Here is a 21,139-nt window from a genome sequence, read left to right as displayed (position 1 = left end):
TATGTCACGTCGGTTTGTCGTTCTTTTTACTTCGTATCATCATCATCATCATCATCAATCACCATAAATAATATGACCGTTTAATGTTTGCTATTTTCCAATTAGGCTGACTAATGAATATCTGAAAGGACTTTGTGGAACTGCTGATTCGCAGGCGCGAATAAGCGTTGGAAAAATTGTCAATTGATGCGAATTGTGTCGAGATGTAAGCGCCGTAATGTGATCGTCTTACTTTGAGAGACTTCGGCGTCGCGGGGTTCACTTTTTACCCGGCGCGAGTAATAAAGAGGCGATTTTTACATGGTTAAGAAATTAAAGTGTCCTTTTTGCAACCGTGATTCAAGGAAAGGACGCGATAATCGTTGTTAAGCGTCAATAATAGCGACCGATGACGAAACCGGAACCAGTTCTAATAACCAGTTTGACGTAGGACAAAAAGCGCGCGACGATGGACTTAAGAATCAATAAAGGGTGCCTAAAGGACTTTCTCGTCGGTTCCACGGAGATATTCCCGGAAGAATACATCCTCCCTTTCCGCCCCCTTTCCCGCTCGCTCTTCCGACCGAGCGTTCATCGCTCGTTCGTTTTCTTACTTCATTTTCCGGTGATAAATCAGGTGTATCGGAAGCTCTTTATATACATAATTTGTGCAGTCTTTTATCGATTCCTTAAGTACTCTGTTCTATTTACCCTTTTACGTCTAAAGCTTTATCAAAATTTATTTTACAGACATTAAATCGAGCGAATTTCTTTTAAGATTTTCTCAATACATTTAACTGCGCAGAATGAATGATTTTTAATATAAATATTTAATTTAGCCATGTACAGATTTAAAAATAATTTTATTGGGCCATCAAAACAATTATGTACAACATAATTGTTAAATTGATTGCTAAAATATCCAAAATTTTTGCAGTATTCTACATAATTATTTTGACGACGTAAAAGGATTATTTTCAGATATATTTGGTTAAAGGTTTTAGTTATTTCAAAAGTTGTCCTCTCCGTGTCCATCCTTGCAATGTATTAAAAATATGAAATTACAACAATGTTTACTTTTAAATTGGGACGCATAAATATTATCGACGCACATTAACCTTCGAATTTTTCCAGGCAGAGTAACGTGGAATATTTTATGTAATGGCTCGCAGGGGGGGGGGGAGGGAGGTGTACGCGTGTTAATGCGTTTTTGAAGTACAACGCAAAAGCGATCGACTTATCAAGATATTCAATTAAGAGCTAATGCTATGTCGATAATCGTTAAGAAATCGCTCGTTATATTTTCCAAGTGGTAAATCGTTTATCTTATCGAGATTAGTCATTAACCTTTGTTCAATAGTTAAATCCACGTGACTTATGGGCTCGGTATCGCGAGATCTCAATACGGCATGGTAGTGCGTCGATCGCTTTCGCGATAATGGTGTGAGTCAGCTTGATGGACGCGGGAGAAGATGCTTGAATAAACTTCCAGATAAATATTTGCGCTTCGTAGAATGCCTTCGCATTGTCGAGCCACAAGATCGTTTCAAATTAAACAGCGGCCTTATCGCGCATTGTCAGATCAACCGGCGTCTTCAATCTTAATGGTCGATGGTTATACGAAAACGTTTCTTCTGGTCTAAATTTAGGATCGCAATAATTGCGCTAATGATTTTTTATTAATAATAAAAAATTCATATTGTAAGTGTCAAGGACCATGAAAGAAATGATATCATGGCGCGCCATGAATCGGTTGTCTTTAATAACAATTTCGATTAATGAAATTATATTTTTCATTGCAATTGAATAAGCAATTGAAGCAATTGAATTGTTTTGAATTGTTTTGAATAGGATATAAATTTAATAAAAAAAAAAATTAAACATCTTAATATTCTATCTATCGAACAGTGTCTATATTAGTCTATATTATATTTTTAATTTTTTCAGTTTCTTTTTTGTTTAGAAATATCCAAACGATGTACCAACCTCATGGTCTTTCAGCTTCATGAAAAAAACTTTTTACCGGCCAATCTAAAAATTTGGCCGGATACAAATCTGAAAATAATCGTTTGAGCCTTCAAAATTATTATATATGATGTTTAAATTGACTGGTAGAAGATCCAAAATTTTTGCAGTATTATTATTATTATGTTTAAGTGTTCCACATAATAATTTTGACGGTTCAACAAAATTATCTTCAAATCTGTGTCCGATAAACTTTTAAATCAGCAAAATTGTTCCCTCCGCATATGATCGCAGAGTTCGAAACGTTTATTCGAATCTTTTTCGTGACGCGCGATCATGTGTACGTAAGCCAGCGGATGTCCAAAGAACCGCTATTAAAGTCTCGATGACTGCTTTTTTCGATGCGCCCCGCGCAATTTGATTTCGTATTCCGCCATGGCTGCTCTGTCCCTCCCTCTCTTTTTCTCCGTCGCCTCCGTAGCCTCGCCGGCGCGTAGATCGAAATTTTATGGGTCGTATTTCCTTTTTAACGCCGATGCTGTGTCCGGCACTCCGGATGATTCCGCTCGCCTTTGTGCTCGTCTTTCACCCTCTCCCCCGTCCGCTCCCTCTGTCCTTTATCCTTCGCTTCCCTCTTTTGCCGCCTGCCGCCTTTTTGCGTGCGCGATTGTAAGTCCTCGTTGTCGGGCGTTGTCGTATCGCGCGGATCAACGGATGTACGCGCCGATCGTCTCCGGGGAAAGTGGAGCAAGATCCAGTAGACGAAATTTGCCAGATACTTATTATGAATCAAGGCCCGCTTTCGTGAGAAGTGACCAAACCTCGAAAAGCGAAATGTCTTTTACTCGGAATATATTAATTTTTTTCATTGTACACTTTCCACAAGGAACAAACGCGGACCTCAATGGGATCCGATTTTATTCCATTTCTCCGCGGGAGATTCCCGCGATTGGAGTTCTCAAACGAAATTCACTCGCGCTGAACGCGAAAAAAAAGGAAGGAAGGAAGTTAGAAAGACCTGCCATTGGGTCCTCCGCATGTTTGTTGTCAGTAGTGAAGAGAGAAACCCGCGGAATCAACGGCGCGATGAGGCTCGGTCGCGAGAGCGAGCGGAGATCGCTGGCACGACGTGAAGGCGAAGGCGCGCCCGAAGAAGACGAAAACTCGTTTCGTGCTTCGTTGCGAAGGTTAAAACCGTAACGCTCCTATCCGCCTTGCTCGTCGCCGCGCCGCTCGTGTGCGAGCGAGCGAGCGAGCGAGCGAGCGAGCGAACGCGGGGCGCCTGGCCAGGCCGAGCTTAAACATCAGCGAGGCTGGCCTCCCCTCACCAGACCGCAATTACATCCCATAAAGCACGATTGAGACACGGTTCGGCCATTATTCTCCCATACAGGGCCGTACAAAAGGTCCCGCCGTTTAACGCGGCGACCCTCTTCTTGGGCGCATATCTCGCCCAGGTCGTGGCACGTGCGCGCGCGTGCACGTGTCGGGGAGGAAAAGCGGGAAAATGCGGCCGAGCTACGTCGAGGGTGTATTTTTCGCCCTTCAACCCAATGGCTCGAGAATATCGATGGAATTTCAACGCAGGAGCCACCTTAAAGAACAATATCACGCTAGGGGAAGCAGCTGTTTTCTCGATGATGATGAGATCTGTATCTTCGTTAGACCGTATCTTCATTAAGAGAATTAATGTATCACACAGGGAGAAAAGTTGACGATAAAATCAGGAAATTCTCAGGACGCGCAAAAGGGGATCGCTCGTATGAGGGAATTTATTCGATGGGACAACGAGGTTCTCGAGACTTCGCCCTTCGAAGGGGTCGATTCTTTATAGCTCGCGAGCACCGTCGAAAAAGGTTACGAGCCGAGGCAGGATGATAATCAATGGTAATCAATTCTACTCGATTCTACTTTAATCGTCGATCATTGACTTTTCCGCCCTCGGTCCTTATGTGACCTTGCCTCTCACCCGTTCCCCTGGTAATCGAAGAAACGCGAGGCACGTTTCGCTATGGTGCGATTATGCCGCCGCCTCTTGGGACTTTATGAAGCAATTACCGCGGCACTAATTAGAGTACGAGCGCCGGTTTGGCAGGACTGCTTGCTTCATTTTTGTCCAGGATATCGTGAGTGACGGAGGCAAGCCACTCGTCCGAATGAACAATGCTTGCGTCCCTGCGTGTCTCGATCCTCTTTCGATTTCACTCCGCGAAATCACTTACGCGTCTCGTCTTACTCCATTTACTTCAATTAGACGAATTATGCGTTGATCGATAAATCAAGGAAGGTACGAATCTTGGTTTTACAGGAAATAGATGGGGTCTAGAGGGGTAAGATAACGAAGCGTTGCAATTATTTTTGTTTTTGTCCAGATTTTATTTTCTTAAAGTTGCATTATTAAATAATATTTTCTGTTTATAAATATTATTTATTTATGGTATTATTCAGATATTGTAATAATAAAATAATATAAAAAGTTCCTACAAAAACTAATTTTTATGCATTAAAAAAATTAGTTTTAACTTTCATTTAATCGACATGTGGAAGCAAGATTTCAATCAAAAGAATTTAAATTATACAAAATTTTAATTTATTTATAAACTTTATGTGTCTATAGATGATAAACAGGCTAATCAGAAAAAATCGACAAACTTTAAATCATTATATTTTATCCCCTTTACCCCTATTTTCTTTGATTTAATTCATGATTTATATCTATAATGCTCGATTTTTTCTTCTGTGGAGTCACGTCACGTTTTATAATCCTTCAAACAAGGTGAGAATTCCTCGAATGAAAATGGAGAAAGATGAGAAAAGATGGCTTAGAAATCCGCTATAAAAGGATAGATTCGAAAGGAAGTTCGTTAAAATAGATGGATTCTACTGAAGCTGGCACAAGGCCGCCACTTCATCTCCGTCTTTTTATTCATACGCGTTGCAATCTTCAATTTCGACGATGTTCCGACCACTGATGAAGCTTGGCACGACGAAGGAAACCACTGACGAGCGTGTCACGGACACATCATTGAGCCGGCTTAACAAACGAAGAGGGAAACGAGGACGTTATATTACTCGTAAATACAAACCTTGAGAAAAGCGTGCTGAATGCAGTCGGACGAAACCTCTAAAAATGACGGAGAACAGTCGCAGTTCTATAATCCATCCTAGAATGCGCTACATCGTGCCACATTTATCAGCCAAGTGCTCATTTGTCCAAAATCTCGAATAGAGATACAAAATTATTAAGAAAATCTTAAAATTCTTCACCGCAGTTAATAATACATTTTTCGTGAGAGGATTTATAACGGATCACGAGTGTATTAGATCGATGCTTTCTATGACGGGAAAAAAAAAAAAAAAAAAGAAAGAGAGAAAAAAGCGTTGAAGCATCTGCCACTAAATGTCCACATCCGTTTTCTCGCTCGTCAGCTGCCCTTTTTTTTTTCTCACGTGGCTTTCCCGCAAGTCGACCACACCTCCGCCCATCGGGTACTCGGGGACTCTTCTTTTCCGTACGAAACCTTTAATTTGGCACGTGTTGCACTCTTGGCTATTGTTGCCATGATTGCCGGGTTTGGCCTGGCCTGTCTTCCTTCGCATCGTCGCCGATCTTTCGCGTGGCATAAGCAGAGTATGTATATGGTGATAATGCACGGTTCTCGGATGTGCGTGGCACGCGTGTTGTTCCCCGACATCAGTTTTCGCCTATCTCTCGAACGTCGTTACCCGCTAAATATTATAATATGAAAAGGAACGCTCCGCCGGCGTCGTCGAGCGTCGTAAATACTGTTAATACAATCGGGAATTGATTTTCACCGGTCCTCGTTTAGTATTCATGGGCAAAGAGTAGTTCGCCGCATTATTCGTCCTATGAATACCAAAGATATTGGCCTAAGAGAATTTTGTAGTGAACCCGTGAGAATCGTAGTTATATGCGCTTGCGCAATACGGATTTATCGTCTTACTAGATAGAGGCACTAACATAATATTTTACTATAATTATAAAATATCTTTTAAATATAATTGGTTAGAAAAGGAATATATGTGTATAAATTAAGAAATAAGGTCTTGTAAGATTAAATAATAGGACTCTATTTTTCTTTCTTATTTTTCCCTAAGTATTTCTTTAAATACTTAATCTTATAAGCTACTTATAAACTTCTAGTTTTAAAATTATAAATAAATTAATAATATTTAAATTCGTCGGTTTTAACATCGATGTAGAAAATTATAGTCAAGTAGGTATTAATTAATTAACAATGTTTGTTGATTAATATTAATTATTGATGTTTTGCGACATGTACACACTGAGTGCACCACATTATGTATATATATATTAAGCGATGTTTTTCGCAATTATTAAATAGGCATGATTATTGTAAAAAAAAGAAGAATCCCGTTATGAAATAAGTGTGAATCAAATCCTATGCCTGTGAATTTTGCCTCGGAAAACTGCCCGTTTACGTTATTGTTGCTACATGCATGTGCCAATCGGAAAAGTGGGGGTGGCGGGTCGCTTGGATCTCCCTCTTGTGCGATTCATCTGTGCCTTAATATGAAAATTTCATCGCCTTGCAGGAGCTGAAGGAGAGCTTCAATTACGGCCTCTTCTGCCCGCCGGTAAATGGAAAAGCCGGGAAATTCCTGGACGAGGAACGCCGCCTCGGCGATTATCCTTTCAATGGACCTGTCGGGTACTTGGAGGTAAGGAAACGTATTCTTCGTTCTTTCTCTCCCTTTGTTTCTATCGAGTCGTTCTTCCAGCAATCTAAAAATCGATCATGCTAATTCCGTTCGTTACCGTAATTGCGGGAGACAACAGTACAAAGATGTCTATTTCAGTCGGATGGTTATGGCAGGTAGGTTTTAGCGCACGGCAAAGGCTTCTCGTTTTAGTAACGGAAGGATTAAAGTAGCTTCCTCGCGTGTGCATTAAGATTGTCAGCAGACCCACTTTACGCCTGATAGGATTTAATTACGTTTCTCAGCGCAGAATAGCAAGAAGATAAGAATATTTTTTGCCAGATGTGTGATCAAAATGTGACAAAATCGAGCAAAGATTCGAGCGAAAGCCGTAATTGTCAAAAAATGAAAATATCGAAATTTGACTAATCACTTTCACAAATAAGATTCATTCGAAGAAGATTGAAATAATACTTTTTATTGTTGTCTCGTCATCTTAGACCTCGATAATATTCTCGTAAATGACGCTTGCATCCTTCTACAATGTTACTCGGTTGGATCTTTCTTTTTTTTCTTTTTTTTTCTTTTTTTTTTTTTTATTTTTTTAGCGAGATAATTTCGAAAAGATGATGCGCGTGCAGCAGAGTCCTCGCGTCTTTAATTTCGAGTTAGAGACCTCGGCGAAACGGCGATCGGTTCCGTGTAACGTAATGAAAAAGAGAAGCGGAAGTACGTATTACGTAATTAATCATCGCGATGATCCTCGATTCTCGCTGTACATAAATCACTTGGTGGCCACGGTGCGACGAATCCCCGCGCGCGCGCGCCACGCTCTTTCAAAGCTCGACCGGCGATGACTGTTGAAACGGGGATTCGCGAAAAACAAATAATCCAGTCCCGGGTTAACGAGATCTGGATCCTGTCCCGCGGTTTTCTTGCGTAACCGGTGCTAGTTCTCATCACCATCCACCTCGTCGAGTTCCCTGCGTCGTCGTCGTCGTCATCGTCGTCGTGGTCTTCTTCTTCTTCTTCTTCTTCTTCTTCTTCTTCTTCTTCTTCTTCTTCTTCTTCTTCTTCTTCTTCTTCTTCTTCTTCTTCTTCTTCTTCTTCTTCTTCTTCTTCTTCTTCTTCTTCTTCTTCTTCTTCTTCTTCTTCTTCTTCTTCTTCTTCTTCTTCTTCTTCTTCTTCTTCTTCTTCTTCTTCTTCTTCTTCTTCTTCTTCTTCTTCTTCTTCTTCTTCTTCTTCTTCTTCTTCTTCTTCTTCTTCTTCTTCTTCTTCTTCTTCTTCTTCTTCTTCTTCTTCTTCCTCTTCTCCTCCTCCTTCGGCCGGTCCGATCCCGATCAGTTCCACCGTGCCAGCTGCACGTCCCCGCTTCGTCGCGGGAGATTCACTTTCAGGGACGGCTGACTCATACAGCTTCTTTGAACCGTCTTTAAGCCGCATTCACCTCGCACGAGTTACAAATTACATGGGGCCCGTCGGCGAAAAACTCGCGTTTAACGAACGCCTGTCAGCGGGATCCCCGCCGGACAATGGGGCCCCGTGGTTTTGAAAAGTCTGTGGATATGTCGCAAGGACCTGAGCCCTCGATAACTTTGCAGCGGGACTTCGCATTCTCTTCGCAAACATAGGCGTTGCGGATTCTTAAAGGGTATCACGTTCCCCCTGAGATTTGCTTGTTATGTTCAATTAACAATGGCGTTGTTATCTATTAATTTAGCAAACAATTAGTATCGTAATCTCTTCCTAGTACACGTTTACGTGATCGTCTTTTTAAACTAGCACTCATAATTGAAAATCCAAGTAAACAAGTTACACGAGAAAGAATAAAATAAAAATGAACTAAAAGGATTTGCATAATATCGAATAAATGAATGATGTTAAGTAAGAGGTTACTTATACATCAGGACGTATCTGGACACATTATTATTTAGGTTGAATACGAAATAAGCCTCGTCTCGCTGATATTTCGCCGTAATGCTAGCCTTGTGGCAATAAAGCCTTGTTTATTACAATAATCGATCCCGCTGTCAATCTCAGACTCGCTTTCGTCACGAAAGCCGAGGGAAGTCAATTTCAGGGCCGCTTCGATTCAAGCCGCAGTGTCTCTTTGATCACCTGACGATCCATTCATTTTGCACGAGTTACGTATCGTCGGACAATCGGGACAGGACGTGTGGGCGACGAGTCACTTTGGACGAATACGTGAATACGTGAATGAAAAGTGAAAATTGACGGTCGCGTGTCAGCCGCGACGGCTGTCAGCCGAGCGGCGGGGGAATAATTAATTATCAAACGAGAGAGTCACGCCGGAGAGGCAAGTTTCGTTGCGTATCTCAAAGTTCAGGTGCTCCATTCAGGATCACGCGCGTTCTTTCTCGATTTCATCTCCCGGATAAACTTGGCCGCGCGAGCGGCGTAAAAACTTACTTTGCAGCTTCTCGCCGCGGTCGCTTTCTTTATCCGTCCGTTGTGTATTCGCCGCTTCCTGTCGCGGTCCCGCGCGCGCGCGCGCGCGCGGTGTAAACGAACTCCTCTGGCGGAATTTCGTAGCGATGAAGATAGGGACGCGCGCGCAATTTTCATCCTTCACCGTCGAATCTCGCGCGAGAATCCCCCGTCCCCCTTCGCTCTCCGTCGGCATCCAGAAGCCCGGGATAAGCGACACCGTTAGGTCGCGAGCCGCGGCGCGTCCGTCCGCATTTCATAACGCGATAAAACCGGCTGATGCGTGCGCGATGCAATGACCGCGGATGACGACGCGATGCATTTACGCGACGTTACTGTTGTACGCATGTACGTTGGCACAGTGCTCTTTATCTCGCTATTATTGGTCGCGTACAATGCGGCCACGCGGTCGCCGTCGAAAAGAAATCGCGCGACGGACAACGGGACGTGATTCCTCGCGACACCGTTTCCAATAGCGCTGTCTCCCTCATGCGAAATCGCATTACTCTAAATCCGCGGGTATATAAAATAATAAATCACGTGTTCCAACGGCCTTATAAATCGAGTAAACATGAGTATTGTGTTATTTAACAGGATGTCTGACTTCTTGAAAAAAACTTCTGGAAAATCTGGATTTTTCTAGGAATCTTTTTATTCTTGAAATATCGTGGAATTTTATTGTAATGTTTGTAAAATTTTAACTTTAAATTTAAATTTTGCCCTTCAGAGAAGAGATTTTTGATAATCTTGTTTTTATAGCACAGTTACTAATCATTTAATGATCAATACGACATATACATTGAGCCGTTACATTGACATGTAACTTACAAGTTTTTATATAGAAAATTCAAAATCTTCTTAGAGTGATTAAGTCAAATCGTTAATATCCTTCGTGATTAAAAGGTTGAAAAATGCACACAATAAAATAAGCTTACATCAAAGTTCTGATTTAAAAATTTTTAAATTTTGTATAAAAATACCTGAAAAATCTGGGATTTTCAGAGAAATTTTTTAAAACATTTGAATAGACCGGCTTCTGTTTAAATAATTACCAATCAATACAAGCCGAAAATATGTTTAATAGGAAAATAGAATATCGAGATTCTCGATAATGCAGAATCTTTGACGTTTAATAATCTCTTTATCTTTAAATTTATATATAAATTCCAGATAATCGCTTCTTTAATTAAATAGTGAAAATTTGAAGATTTTAAAGAATTAAATCTCAAAAGTGCAAAAAATAAGAGAATTGTTTTTGTATTTCCTTATTAATTTTTGAGGAATTTTTTGAGGAAATTTTATCAAAATAATACAAAATATAACGTAGGAAGGGCGGAAAATGGATGGACCTCGGATTGAAATTTCAATGGAAAAAAATAAGACAAGGTAAATCGGATTCGATCTTCGGAGGGCGTAGCCGTGCTTTACGCATCTTATGTCACGTCCGGTTTGTTGCGTATGCATCGATAACAGAGAAATACGCGTGACGAACGCGTTTGTAGTAGATTGTAAGAAGCGGCAATTATAACCGTCCAGGTGAGACCGATCCGGCGATCCGGCGATATATTTACGCGATAGTCATGCGCGGTCGTTCCCTCGCGATGTATTTACATAAGTAACTGCGGAGCTACCGCGAATCTACATCGCGGGCAAATTGCACGCGACGAACGGAGCGAAATATCCGGATATCTTACTATCGATATCTACGGTTTTGTTTTGATCCGCCGCGAGTTACCGCGTGTAATATAGAAATAATTAACTCGCGCGGTGTTGCGCCGAGCGATAAATTTCACGCTTTTACGTCTCGACGAGGCGGAAAGTGACACGCCGCGCCGAGAAAGTGACAGCCGTTCGGTAAATCGCGCGAATTAAACCGCGCGTTTTTAGAAAGCACGTAGCAGGCATATCACACCTCTCCCGAAAATGAATTTCAGCTCAAGTACAAGAGGCGGGTGTACAAGATGCTGCACCTGGACGAGAAACAGCTCAAGGCTATGCACACCAGGACGAATTTGCGGAGGCTATTGGACTATGTGCAGAGCAGCCAGGTCGAGAAGATCGCGAAGATGTGCAGCAAGGGGCTGGATCCTAATTTCCATTGTCAGGAAACGGGAGGTAATTCGCGTGCGCAATTGCGGGAAAATTACAAAATGACTCGCGAGTGATAGAGCGAGTGATTTCCATCAGTTCCGTCACAACGAAAATATCCATCCTCAATTAACTTATTACGTAATTATGTCGTTGTTTATATTTAGCGAGGGGCTCGACGCGGTATTTATAGTCTATCGCGAAACGAGACCTGCAAAATTGCAATAGTAATATTTTTTTCATTTTTTACGATAGGAAAAGTGTCGTCTAAAGCGGTCGTGAAAAATTTGGATTCTTCCTGATTTCAGAGACACCGCTAACCTTGGCGACGACCTTAAAAAAGCCGTCCAAGGTAATAATTGCATTGGTCAATGGCGGCGCTCTGCTGGATTATCGAACGAAGGAGGGTTTAACCGCGATGCACCGCGCTGTCGAACGGAACAGTTTGGAAGCGGTGAAGACACTTTTGGAGCTGGGTGCTAGTCCAAATTACAAGGATACCAAGGGCTTGACGCCGCTCTACTACAGCGTCATTTACAAGACCGACCCGATGCTTTGCGAGACGTTGCTTCACGATCACGCGACGATAGGAGCTCAAGATCTCCAAGGCTGGCAGGAAGTCCATCAGGTTTTGCTCATTTTGTCATTTTTCTAGAACTTCTTTATCGAACAGCAAACAGTGATTTATTAAGATATCAAAGAATCGATAGAGAAGATACAGAAGAATCGTCGTTTCTCGCGAACATTGTCATGTGCGAATCGTCGATTCTGATAAGATCTGATAGCATTTCTTATCTCCTTAATAATATCCCATTAATGACGTTTCAACATTGGGTTCTTTGATAATCTTTTATCGATAATTTTATTAATCGAAATACTTTTTAGCGCTAATCGATATTTCTTTATAAAGTTAATTTCCCGCAAGACAAGACTTTACCCGTCACGCGCGCCTTCCTTCATTCATGAATCCTTGCGAAGGGAAAAAAGAAAAAAAAAAAAAGAATCACGCGGATCGGAAATGCACCGGTTGTTAATGAAGAATACGGCTCGAATTCCATTGAACGATTTCCCCTCGCCTAATACGCGCCTACTACGCCGTGTGCCCGCAGGCATGTCGCAACAATCTGGTGCAGCATCTGGACCACCTGCTTTTCTACGGCGCTGACATGAACGCGCGCAACGCGTCCGGTAACACGCCGTTGCACGTGTGCGCGGTGAATAACACGGACGCCTCGTGCATACGTCAGCTACTCTTCAGGGGCGCGCAGAAGGACGCGCTGAATTACGCGAACCAAACGCCGTACCAAGTCGCGGTGATCGCAGGCAACATGGAGCTCGCCGAGGTCATCAAGAATTATCAGTCGGAGGAAGTCGGTGAGTTATGAACGTCGCACGAGATGTCAAAAAAATCGGAGTTCTTTCGCGACCAGGAAGAGAGGGAAACGCGAGGGGGGGGCGCGGGGGTACGCGGGGATACGCGGGTATACGCGGGGGCGCGAATATCTGGGGGCAGGAAACTCGCTTGGAGAGGTCGAGGCATGATGTTGCAAGAATAAACGACAGACGTTGACGATCATCTACCTCTCCTGCCCTCGCTCTTCTCGCGTTCTTTGCTTCTCTCTCTCTCTCTCTCTCTCTCTCTCTCTCTCTCTCTCTCTCTCTCTCTCTCTCTCTCTCTCTTCTCTTGAATATTGTTCTGTCGTTCTCGGCGGCTCGAGCAACGATGATAAGCCGAGCGGTGATCGTCCTTCCGGGATCACGAATGGGACGAACGGGCTTGGAAGACGGATAACCGTAATCTCGTTACCTGGCAGGATTTTTTCACAAGTCAACCGCCACACCCGCGAAAATCATCGGCTATCTGATTCTAATCCTCTCCTCGCGTACATTTGTTAGATAAGTTAAAGCCGGCGCCGAGCATCGGCCGATTCGGTGGCGAACGCGACGAGTTTTCGGGGGCTTTTTCTGATCTAATTTTCGATATAATTTCCGATCGGCGCGATAACAAATGGAAATAACTTGTCGGCGCCTTTAAAATAGTGGTTGGTTATCGCGTAATCGCCTTATGCGACTTACCGTCGCGTATTTCGAGATCGATTATCCGCACTATCTACGATTTGTTTGCTGAAACAAAGTCGCGCATGGCCGCGATCAGACGATCCGATAAAGTAAAGACGCGTTATCTGATAAGAAACGAGATCGCGGCCTACAAACCACGTACGCTTTCGTATGGCATGATTATAGTCGAGCATGGCATGGGCATGTGCACGCTGCTTTTCCCGTAATATAGAGGTAGGCGTCAGTAGGTAGCTTCTCTCGTTCGTAGTCACTTAGAGGGTGCTTCTGGAATTTGTGTATTACACGCGAGGGCGTGTGCCGTGTGCGTGACGTACGTATGCCAATGTATCTCTATTTACCTGTGTCTGTGCTGTGTGTGACGAGTAACAGTAAAGATTTACCAATCATTTGTCATTTGGGACTTTTGGTGGTGATGGTCGTGTATGACGTCGAGTACAGTTTGTGATAACCGCGGAGAAGTAACCGACACTATACCTCTTGATAGATTGCTTTCCAGTAACTAATGGTACTGTATTTTTGGTTCACTGTCGAATGGACTCAGTGCTGCCGGATCGAACGAGATCGCGACGAACGTCAAATTTTAAACGAATAACTTTCGTTCGGTGATATTTGATTACTAAAAATGAAACGTGTCAGATATATGAATTATATAAAATATCCCGTTGTAATTAAAAAACACTTTATCATTATATTTGTTTTCGATTTATATTAGATTTTACTAAAAACTTTTTTTTTTTTTTTTTTTAATGACTATTCGCTTCTGCTGATAATGAGTCATATACGTTTACGCTATATTGACGCGTTTGGTTGTAACATATCTTTTCTTTCTGGCAGCATTGAATTTGCAAGAATGTCTTGACTAGTAATGTTTGGTAGTTCGAGATACGTTGTGAATCGACGTGGCCCGGCGGGTCGTCGGAGTCTCCGGAGCCTGGAAGGAACAACCAGAAGAAGCGCATTCCGACGACCCGGCGACGGCGATGTCGATCGTTTGTGCACATGACGTATTCCGACGAGAGTTATCCGTAATCTCGAGCACATTGTATCGCACAAAACGGATACAACAGAACGGGGATGGAGTCGTTATCCTTGCGTGTGCTTTCTATCGCTTTTCCGTCTGTACATGGTGTCGCGGAATTGATGAAAAGTGGATACATTAGTGTCTTTCGAATCAAGTTTTTTTTTTCTCGAGTTTCAACACGTACGATGTTTTTACTTTGTAATCTTTAAATAAAAATTATCTTCATGTTTTGTAATATTTTTTATATAATATTACGACAATATACGAAGTGTTTCGTCGAGATCAATTACTCGGCAGATGAATGGGGATTTTCGAAAACGAAAAAGAAAGTTGATATGAGCAAGTTATTATTTTTCGAGTTATCATTTTTATATTGAAATTTGAAATTGCTTTGCTTTCGCATTTTTTTTTTTGTCAAAAATTGAAAGAAGAGATGGTCTTTACGAGTTTTATAATATAATTAAAGTCAAATAAAAGCAGCCCGTGCTTTTATTTAACTTTATGTTATAAAACTCGTAAAGACTATCTTCTTCTTTCAATTTTGACCAAAAAAATTCGAAAGCAAAGCGATTTGAAATTTCAACACAAAATGGTGATAATACATTTCTGGATTCATCATCTCCACTCCGAACGGTTGATCTCCACTTTTGAAACACCTTAATATATTTCTGTCTTTATAAAGTTAAATACAAGATAACCGTTTCAGTAGCTTATACTTTGAAAATTATTAATACCCGTGTTAATTAATGCTGATTATCAGATCTCACGCGCGAGAAGTAACGCCGTATATCCACTCTTCTCTCATCGGTTTCCGAGACACCTTGTATGTGTCGGCACTAAAATGATGAGAGCAATATCTGGTTGTCCGGGGTTACCCGGGGAGAGCCAATAACCATCATCGTCGCCATCACGAAATAACATTGTGCGTGCGCGCGTGTATGCGTGCGTGCTTGTGTGTGCGACACGGCGACCGCTTGTAAAATCGCTTTGCAAAAATCCCGCGTGGCGATCTTCCGTGCCGGAACGCCGCGGAAGATCGATCGTGGAGGACGGGGCCCTCGGCCTCCCGTGCATAACTCTTCGTTTTAACAAACGTAATGTGCGATGTAAATCACGCGACTAACACTCGCGCGTCGATTAAACGCGAACAACGGCGGCGTATAAATGCCATGCGCGATACTTAACACCGCGCGCCGGTTAAGTGATTTGTTCGATATCTGTTTTAGTCACGAAACACTGTCCTCGTCGTGTATTACGCGGCTCTTTATACATCTATATTTAATCCTTTCAACCCTAGACAGTACAACCGGCATCTGATATTCGTTATTTATAATTTCGGAATTTCTAAATCGGCACGAAGACAATTTAATTAACAAATTGGCTAAAAAATATCTATAAAAAAATGTAATAAAACATGAAATTCAAATTCGCATTTTATGTATTTTCAAGTGTATTTTCTTTATCGAAATGGACAAGTTTTTACGCTGTTTAGGGTTTATTCCTAGCTCTCGCACTCTTATCGAACGATCGTAATCCAGGTGCAACATTAATCGCTTGACACGATCTCACATTTCTCGCCCCTGAAGACGCTCGCGTCGACGCTCGTCCGAAGAAGACGGCAGAATACATCGCACGCGATCGAGATGCGGCTAGTCTCTTGTAAGGCTAAGTAATCCTTTCTTTACTTAACCTTGCAACCCTTGCGATTTTCCAGTACCGTTTAAAGGGCCGCCACGCTACAACCCGAAGCGACGCTCGGTGGCCTTCAGCGGCGTCTCTTCGATGATGACGACGAGTTGCTCGGCGAGCAATCTGGGCACCCTCACCAGGATACCGTCCACCGAACAGCACGCGGTGGCGTCTAACGCCGGTGGTGGCGGTGCCACTGGTACCCTCACCAGAACCATCTCGGTGGAACAGTACTCGAGTATCACGCGAGTACCATCTGCCGAGCAGTATGCCACCACCGCCGCGGCGACCGTGAGTCTGAACCGAGTACCGTCCACGGAACAACCGTACCCACCACCTCCGTCGTCCGGCACGCTCGTCCGAGTCTCGTCCGAGGAGAAATACGCGCCGCCTGGAGCTGTGCTGAGCAGAGCCTCGTCCGGCGAGCGTTACGACATCACCCTGACCAGAGTACCGTCCTCCGAGCAGTACCCGACCGCAAATACGCTGATCAGAGTACCGTCCACGGAGCAATACCCAACCGCCGCAGTGGGCCTGACCAGAGTACCGTCCACAGATCAGTATCCCTCCACCGGTGGTGGGATCGCGATCGTCGGTCAGATGACCGAGTCGAGCCACCACGGAAGCCTCGGCAGAGTACCGTCCGTAGAGTCGAGCAGAAACGATTTACCGAGAATACCGTCCGAACAAAACGGCCACCGACTGACGTCGGAGTACCAGAGTCCGAATTCCTTGAGAGATCCTAACGCGAGGTAAGCATAGACGCGAAACCGCCACGCGCGAGCGCCACCGATCGCTGGAGCAAGCGCGACACAAAGTCGCGTATGGTTGAAGCGAGAGCGGACAGACGTGGGAGGGAGGAAAAGAGTCTTCTCCTCTCTCGGGAAGACTCATCAGAATTCGACAAAGATAATTCTCGCTTCCGTCGTCACTCGCAAGCAGCGACATTCGTTCGGTACGCTCGCGCGATCACTGACGCTTCATCCCCCGACCAGGATCACGGGTCTGCGTGTGGCTGACTAAGTGAAGAAAAAAAAAAAAAAAGAATATGTCGCGCCGCACGCGGATCTCAGTTTTGGTCGGCGCAAAGCGCGGTCGATCGCCGGTGTACCCTAAGAGTTGTACGCACCATTTCAAGATTGCCAAGCGCCGCGGAGAATTATTCAAACTTGAGAATGGAGGGCCTGACGAGGCTGCAAGAGCATCGGCTCGAGCTGCAGCATCGCCTCGATATGCATAGAACGCAGATGGAGATGCCACCGTCGCCGTCGCCGAGCAGCAGGAGTTTAGCGCCTTTCAGCTCGGCCAGCTCGAGCTTGTCCGAAGGCAGCAATCAGCCATCCGGCGAAGACTCGGCCAGCATCGTTACAGGTACACTATTCTTTTCTCATTCTATCCCCCCTCAACTCCCCCCCCCTCTGTGCCCGCCCCACGATGGTGAGGGGACCAGAATCAAAAGAAGTCTGCTCCTCGATGATCCACGAACGAGCAACGTTTCTGCGGAAACATGAACGCCGTGTTCGGAAAAACCCCGGAGATCCCACGAGAGAGCCAACTGCCAAAGATATATGAGGAAGCGGACGGTCGTTTATCGTTTTGTTGACAATACAATCGCGCATAAAGTGACGGCAATTTACCATCATCATGTTGTATGTACCATCACCACCAAAAACCGGCGGCGCGCGAAGGTGGTCAGGCGACACGATGAGAGAGTTAATCGGACGATGGCTTTGATGGTTCGTGCATGCTTCCGTTTTTGGTGTCCCCGAGGATATTAGAGATCCCGTGTTGGTGACTCGTCCTTGCCAATCCAGCGAGCGAGCTGAGCGAGGCCCTCGCTCGTGGAGAGAGAGCATAAGTTGCGCTTACTTTCATTAGCGGCCGCCTTTTAGGATGCGACGAATGTGACGCGGCTGGCGATTTCTAGAGCTCCTTTTGCCGTCGTTTAGAGCACAGTTTATAGACGAATCGAATTGATTTGGTTTTTTTCTGAGTTCGAGAGGTGCGCTGAAGTTTTGATTTAGCGTTAAGATTTAGCCGTTTCTTTCTTTCTCTCTTTCTCTTTCTTTCTTTCTCTGTTTTTCTTAAGGGTTTCGATTTCTTGCATGGCGTTTATCGTTCGGTAAGGCGATGCGGGATGGTGAACATGAGGCATCACGCTGAGTATATCCGATCGTTGTCGATTTCTAGACAAGAGCCTCGGCGACACGGCGTCCGATGTGATCAGCGACAGTTCCGGGGTGGGAACCTCGCAATCGGACACGACCAATTCATTATCCATTCCCGGCACAACGGTGGTCTGCGTGGAGAGCTACAACAGTGGGATCACTGGCCATCTGACTATCAATCAAGGAGACATCCTCGAAGGTACACCATCAGGCAATCCCAGCAAAACGTACTCCTTTCTCTGTCTTTCTCTCTCTCTCTCTCTCTCTCTCTCTCTCTCTCTCTCTCTCCGCCTTGTCTAGCTTCGTTGACTCCGCAATCGACGACGATGTAATGTCACTCGATGTCCCGTAATTTTCTGTTTCCCATGATTGACATCATAATTAACATCGTGCTCCGTAATTTGGGACGACAGTTGTTTTACGCCCTGTCTCTCTCGATTTCTGTTTTGTAGGTAACGTGCAGAAATATCTTTCTGATAGCAAGCGTGTTTTTGTTTCTTTATTTTTAACAGTCACCGGTGCCACCGACTGCGGCCTCTTGGAAGGAGTCTTGCGCGGACAGGGTACCGGCCTGTTCCCTGCGCATTGCGTTCAGGAGGTCCGGCTACGTCACACGAATATACCTCTAGGCCCGCAACCGGCGAGAGACGGACGGAATCGAGTTCTGGGCCGTAGAGAATCACAGCACAAGTACTTTGCCACCGCGCCCAGATTAAAGAAACCGTGAGTTTGATGCTCGATCATTTTTCACATCATTCCTCAGTACTTAGTGAAAGATGCGATGATGAATTTGAATTCTCAGCGTCACGTCGGAGCCGCGCACTGTTGTTCTTCATCGTTCGAGGAAAGGCTTCGGCTTCGTATTGCGCGGCGCCAAGGCCACCTCGCCGCTAATGGAACTCACACCGTCTGCCAAGTACCCGGCGTTGCAATATCTGGACGATGTCGATCAAGGAGGCGTGGCCGATTTAGCAGGTCTCCGAAAAGGAGATTTTCTCATTCAAGTAAGTTGCAAATGTTGATATTAATTTGTCGCTAAAATATAACAAGAATAATTCACTTTATAAGAATCGTCTCATCGTGGGATTTTTGTAACTTTATATTCTTTGACTTAAATTGCTTTATTAAACCTGCTTCTCCTACAATTATTTTAGATTAACGGCGAGGATGTGACGACGGCCTCCCACGAACACGTGGTCGATCTGATAAGAAAATCGGGAGAGCTGGTACGAATGACCGTGGTCTCTCCGGTGATCAGTCTTCCGAATTCTCAATCGGCGGCCGCGTTGCCAACTAGTCAACCGATTCAGAGACAATACGCAACCTTGCCGCGCAAGGGCAATAACAATGTGGTGATCGGCGGTACACTCGGCAGATCTCCAGCTCCCATACCGCCACGAAGAGATCCGAAGACCACGCTAAGCGTGGGACGCGCGAGGGCACGATCCATGGTCGCGGGACTAGGTAACAGATTAGAGATCAGTCTTGAGAGATATATAAATAAGCAGACACCGTGAAAAGTCGTTCGTGATGCGTTTGTGATATCTCTCGCAGAAGGAGGCGGCGAAAGGGACGACCGTGACGAAATCGCGTCGACTGGTGCGAAGTCGAGCAGCGCGGAATCGATTCACATGCCGCAGCAGCCGTCGACCGGATCGAACACCGGCCAGAACACTCCGGTGCAACCGAGAACAGCTAGTATCCGATCGCGTCCGACCTCCAGCAGAATCACTGCCGCGGAACTTGAAGTAACTATCTCCCGTCCGCTTGTGACACGCGTGCCGAACATGCTCTCCCTCTCTCTATATATCTCTCTCTTTCGCTCGATCACAGAATCCGTGCGCTCGTTGTCCTCGAATTGAATGGCATTGTGTGCACGAGACGAGACCGAGGCTTCAGCTTCGACCTTTAATTTCTCTTCCAGGAACTATTTCAGCGGCAGCAGGGTAGCGCCGGCAGTCAGTACAGCTCGTCCATGATGAGCTCCTCTCACTTTCAGACTACTGGTCAGTCTACCAAGTCGCATCCGTCGTCGCCCGCCAAGACCGGCAGGGTGTACGCGAGCGTGGCGGAGATGAAGCGCAAGGGCAAAGTAAGGATGACCTGCCACTCAGTTACGAGCTCGCACTCGCGCCCTCGTTCGCGTTTCTCTTTTTAACATTCACCCCTCTTTTTAACATTCATAGTTGATAATAAGCCCCCTGATGAAAGCTGCCCTAGATAATGGCCATTAACTTGTTTGTTCGTTTGTTTGTTCATCTCATTCATTAGTAGTTTGATTAAACTTTCTGACAACTCCCTTTCAACAACAACTTTTGATCATTCCTTAGTCTCTAATATAGACACATTTTTTTCTCTACTTACTTTCCTCGTACTGTACCCATTGATAGTAATTTGTTAATATAATATTCGACGGTCGAGGATATTCCGTAAGAAAAGTCTACCAGCGTCTAAAGCGACGTCCGACGTTCGATGAACGCTCCTCTCTCTGGGCAATGGTAATGGTGGTTCTTTTCTTTTGCATGTGTGTTATAGTTTGCGCGTAAACCAGTGCGAGCACACAGCAAAGGACGGTCCTGGTGTGGGCGAGACGACGAGGACTACTACTTATATTACTGATCGAAAATACTTTGTTTCTAGCTCGTCCGTGGCTTGCATGATTTCAGGTGACTAAGCTATTTGCTAAAATGAAAAGAAATCTGACGTCCGCGAGGACGTTAGGTGTCCCACCTACAGCTTCGTGTTCACGCCTCAAGTGTCAATTAACCGATTTGCCGCATTTTGCATTTAACCGAGTTTAGCCATTTCCTTCAGTTCCTTAAGTCGCTTTTCAGGATTGGTTCTAATAAGCATGGAAGGCTACGATACGTAACTGTCTACGTTCTTCGCAGCATTCGACAGCATTAATACTTAAATAACCTTTCGCTGAAACAGTAATGGTAGTTGGTCACGGTAGCTTGGAGCTCACGCTTAGCAGGAATATGCTTCATCCTCCAAATCACACTTTTCCAGTGTCCCC

General features: G+C 44.5%; 1 protein-coding gene across 14 annotated transcripts in view; it reads left to right on the top strand.

Annotated features, from left to right (window-relative positions):
• Prosap (SH3 and multiple ankyrin repeat domains prosap) overlaps positions 1-21,139 on the top strand; it is a 126,557-nt gene that overhangs the window by 99,921 nt on the left and 5,497 nt on the right. For 6 of the 14 annotated variants that reach the window (XM_089071206.1, XM_089071222.1, XM_089071217.1 and 3 more), the window contains 12 exons: positions 6,523-6,648; positions 11,010-11,190; positions 11,472-11,791; positions 12,273-12,537; positions 15,978-16,704; positions 17,070-17,323; positions 18,143-18,319; positions 18,573-18,843; positions 18,923-19,124; positions 19,275-19,584; positions 19,675-19,868; positions 20,045-20,212. In XM_089071206.1, the coding sequence (XP_088927332.1) occupies positions 6,523-6,648; positions 11,010-11,190; positions 11,472-11,791; positions 12,273-12,537; positions 15,978-16,704; positions 17,070-17,323; positions 18,143-18,319; positions 18,573-18,843; positions 18,923-19,124; positions 19,275-19,584; positions 19,675-19,868; positions 20,045-20,212 (3,195 nt within the window). The remainder of the gene's footprint in view (positions 1-6,522; positions 6,649-11,009; positions 11,191-11,471; positions 11,792-12,272; positions 12,538-15,977; positions 16,705-17,069; positions 17,324-18,142; positions 18,320-18,572; positions 18,844-18,922; positions 19,125-19,274; positions 19,585-19,674; positions 19,869-20,044; positions 20,213-21,139) is intronic. The other 8 variants (XM_089071228.1, XM_089071219.1, XM_089071233.1 and 5 more) reach the window with 6 other exon arrangements.

This window comes from Pogonomyrmex barbatus, unplaced genomic scaffold (genome assembly GCF_055798465.1).
Source record: "Pogonomyrmex barbatus isolate J1 unplaced genomic scaffold, ASM5579846v1 scaffold1, whole genome shotgun sequence".
In the NCBI taxonomy this organism is placed as follows: domain Eukaryota; kingdom Metazoa; phylum Arthropoda; class Insecta; order Hymenoptera; family Formicidae; genus Pogonomyrmex; species Pogonomyrmex barbatus.
The sequence above is the reverse complement of the archived record's forward strand: the minus strand, read 5'-3'. Positions and strand labels throughout refer to the sequence as shown.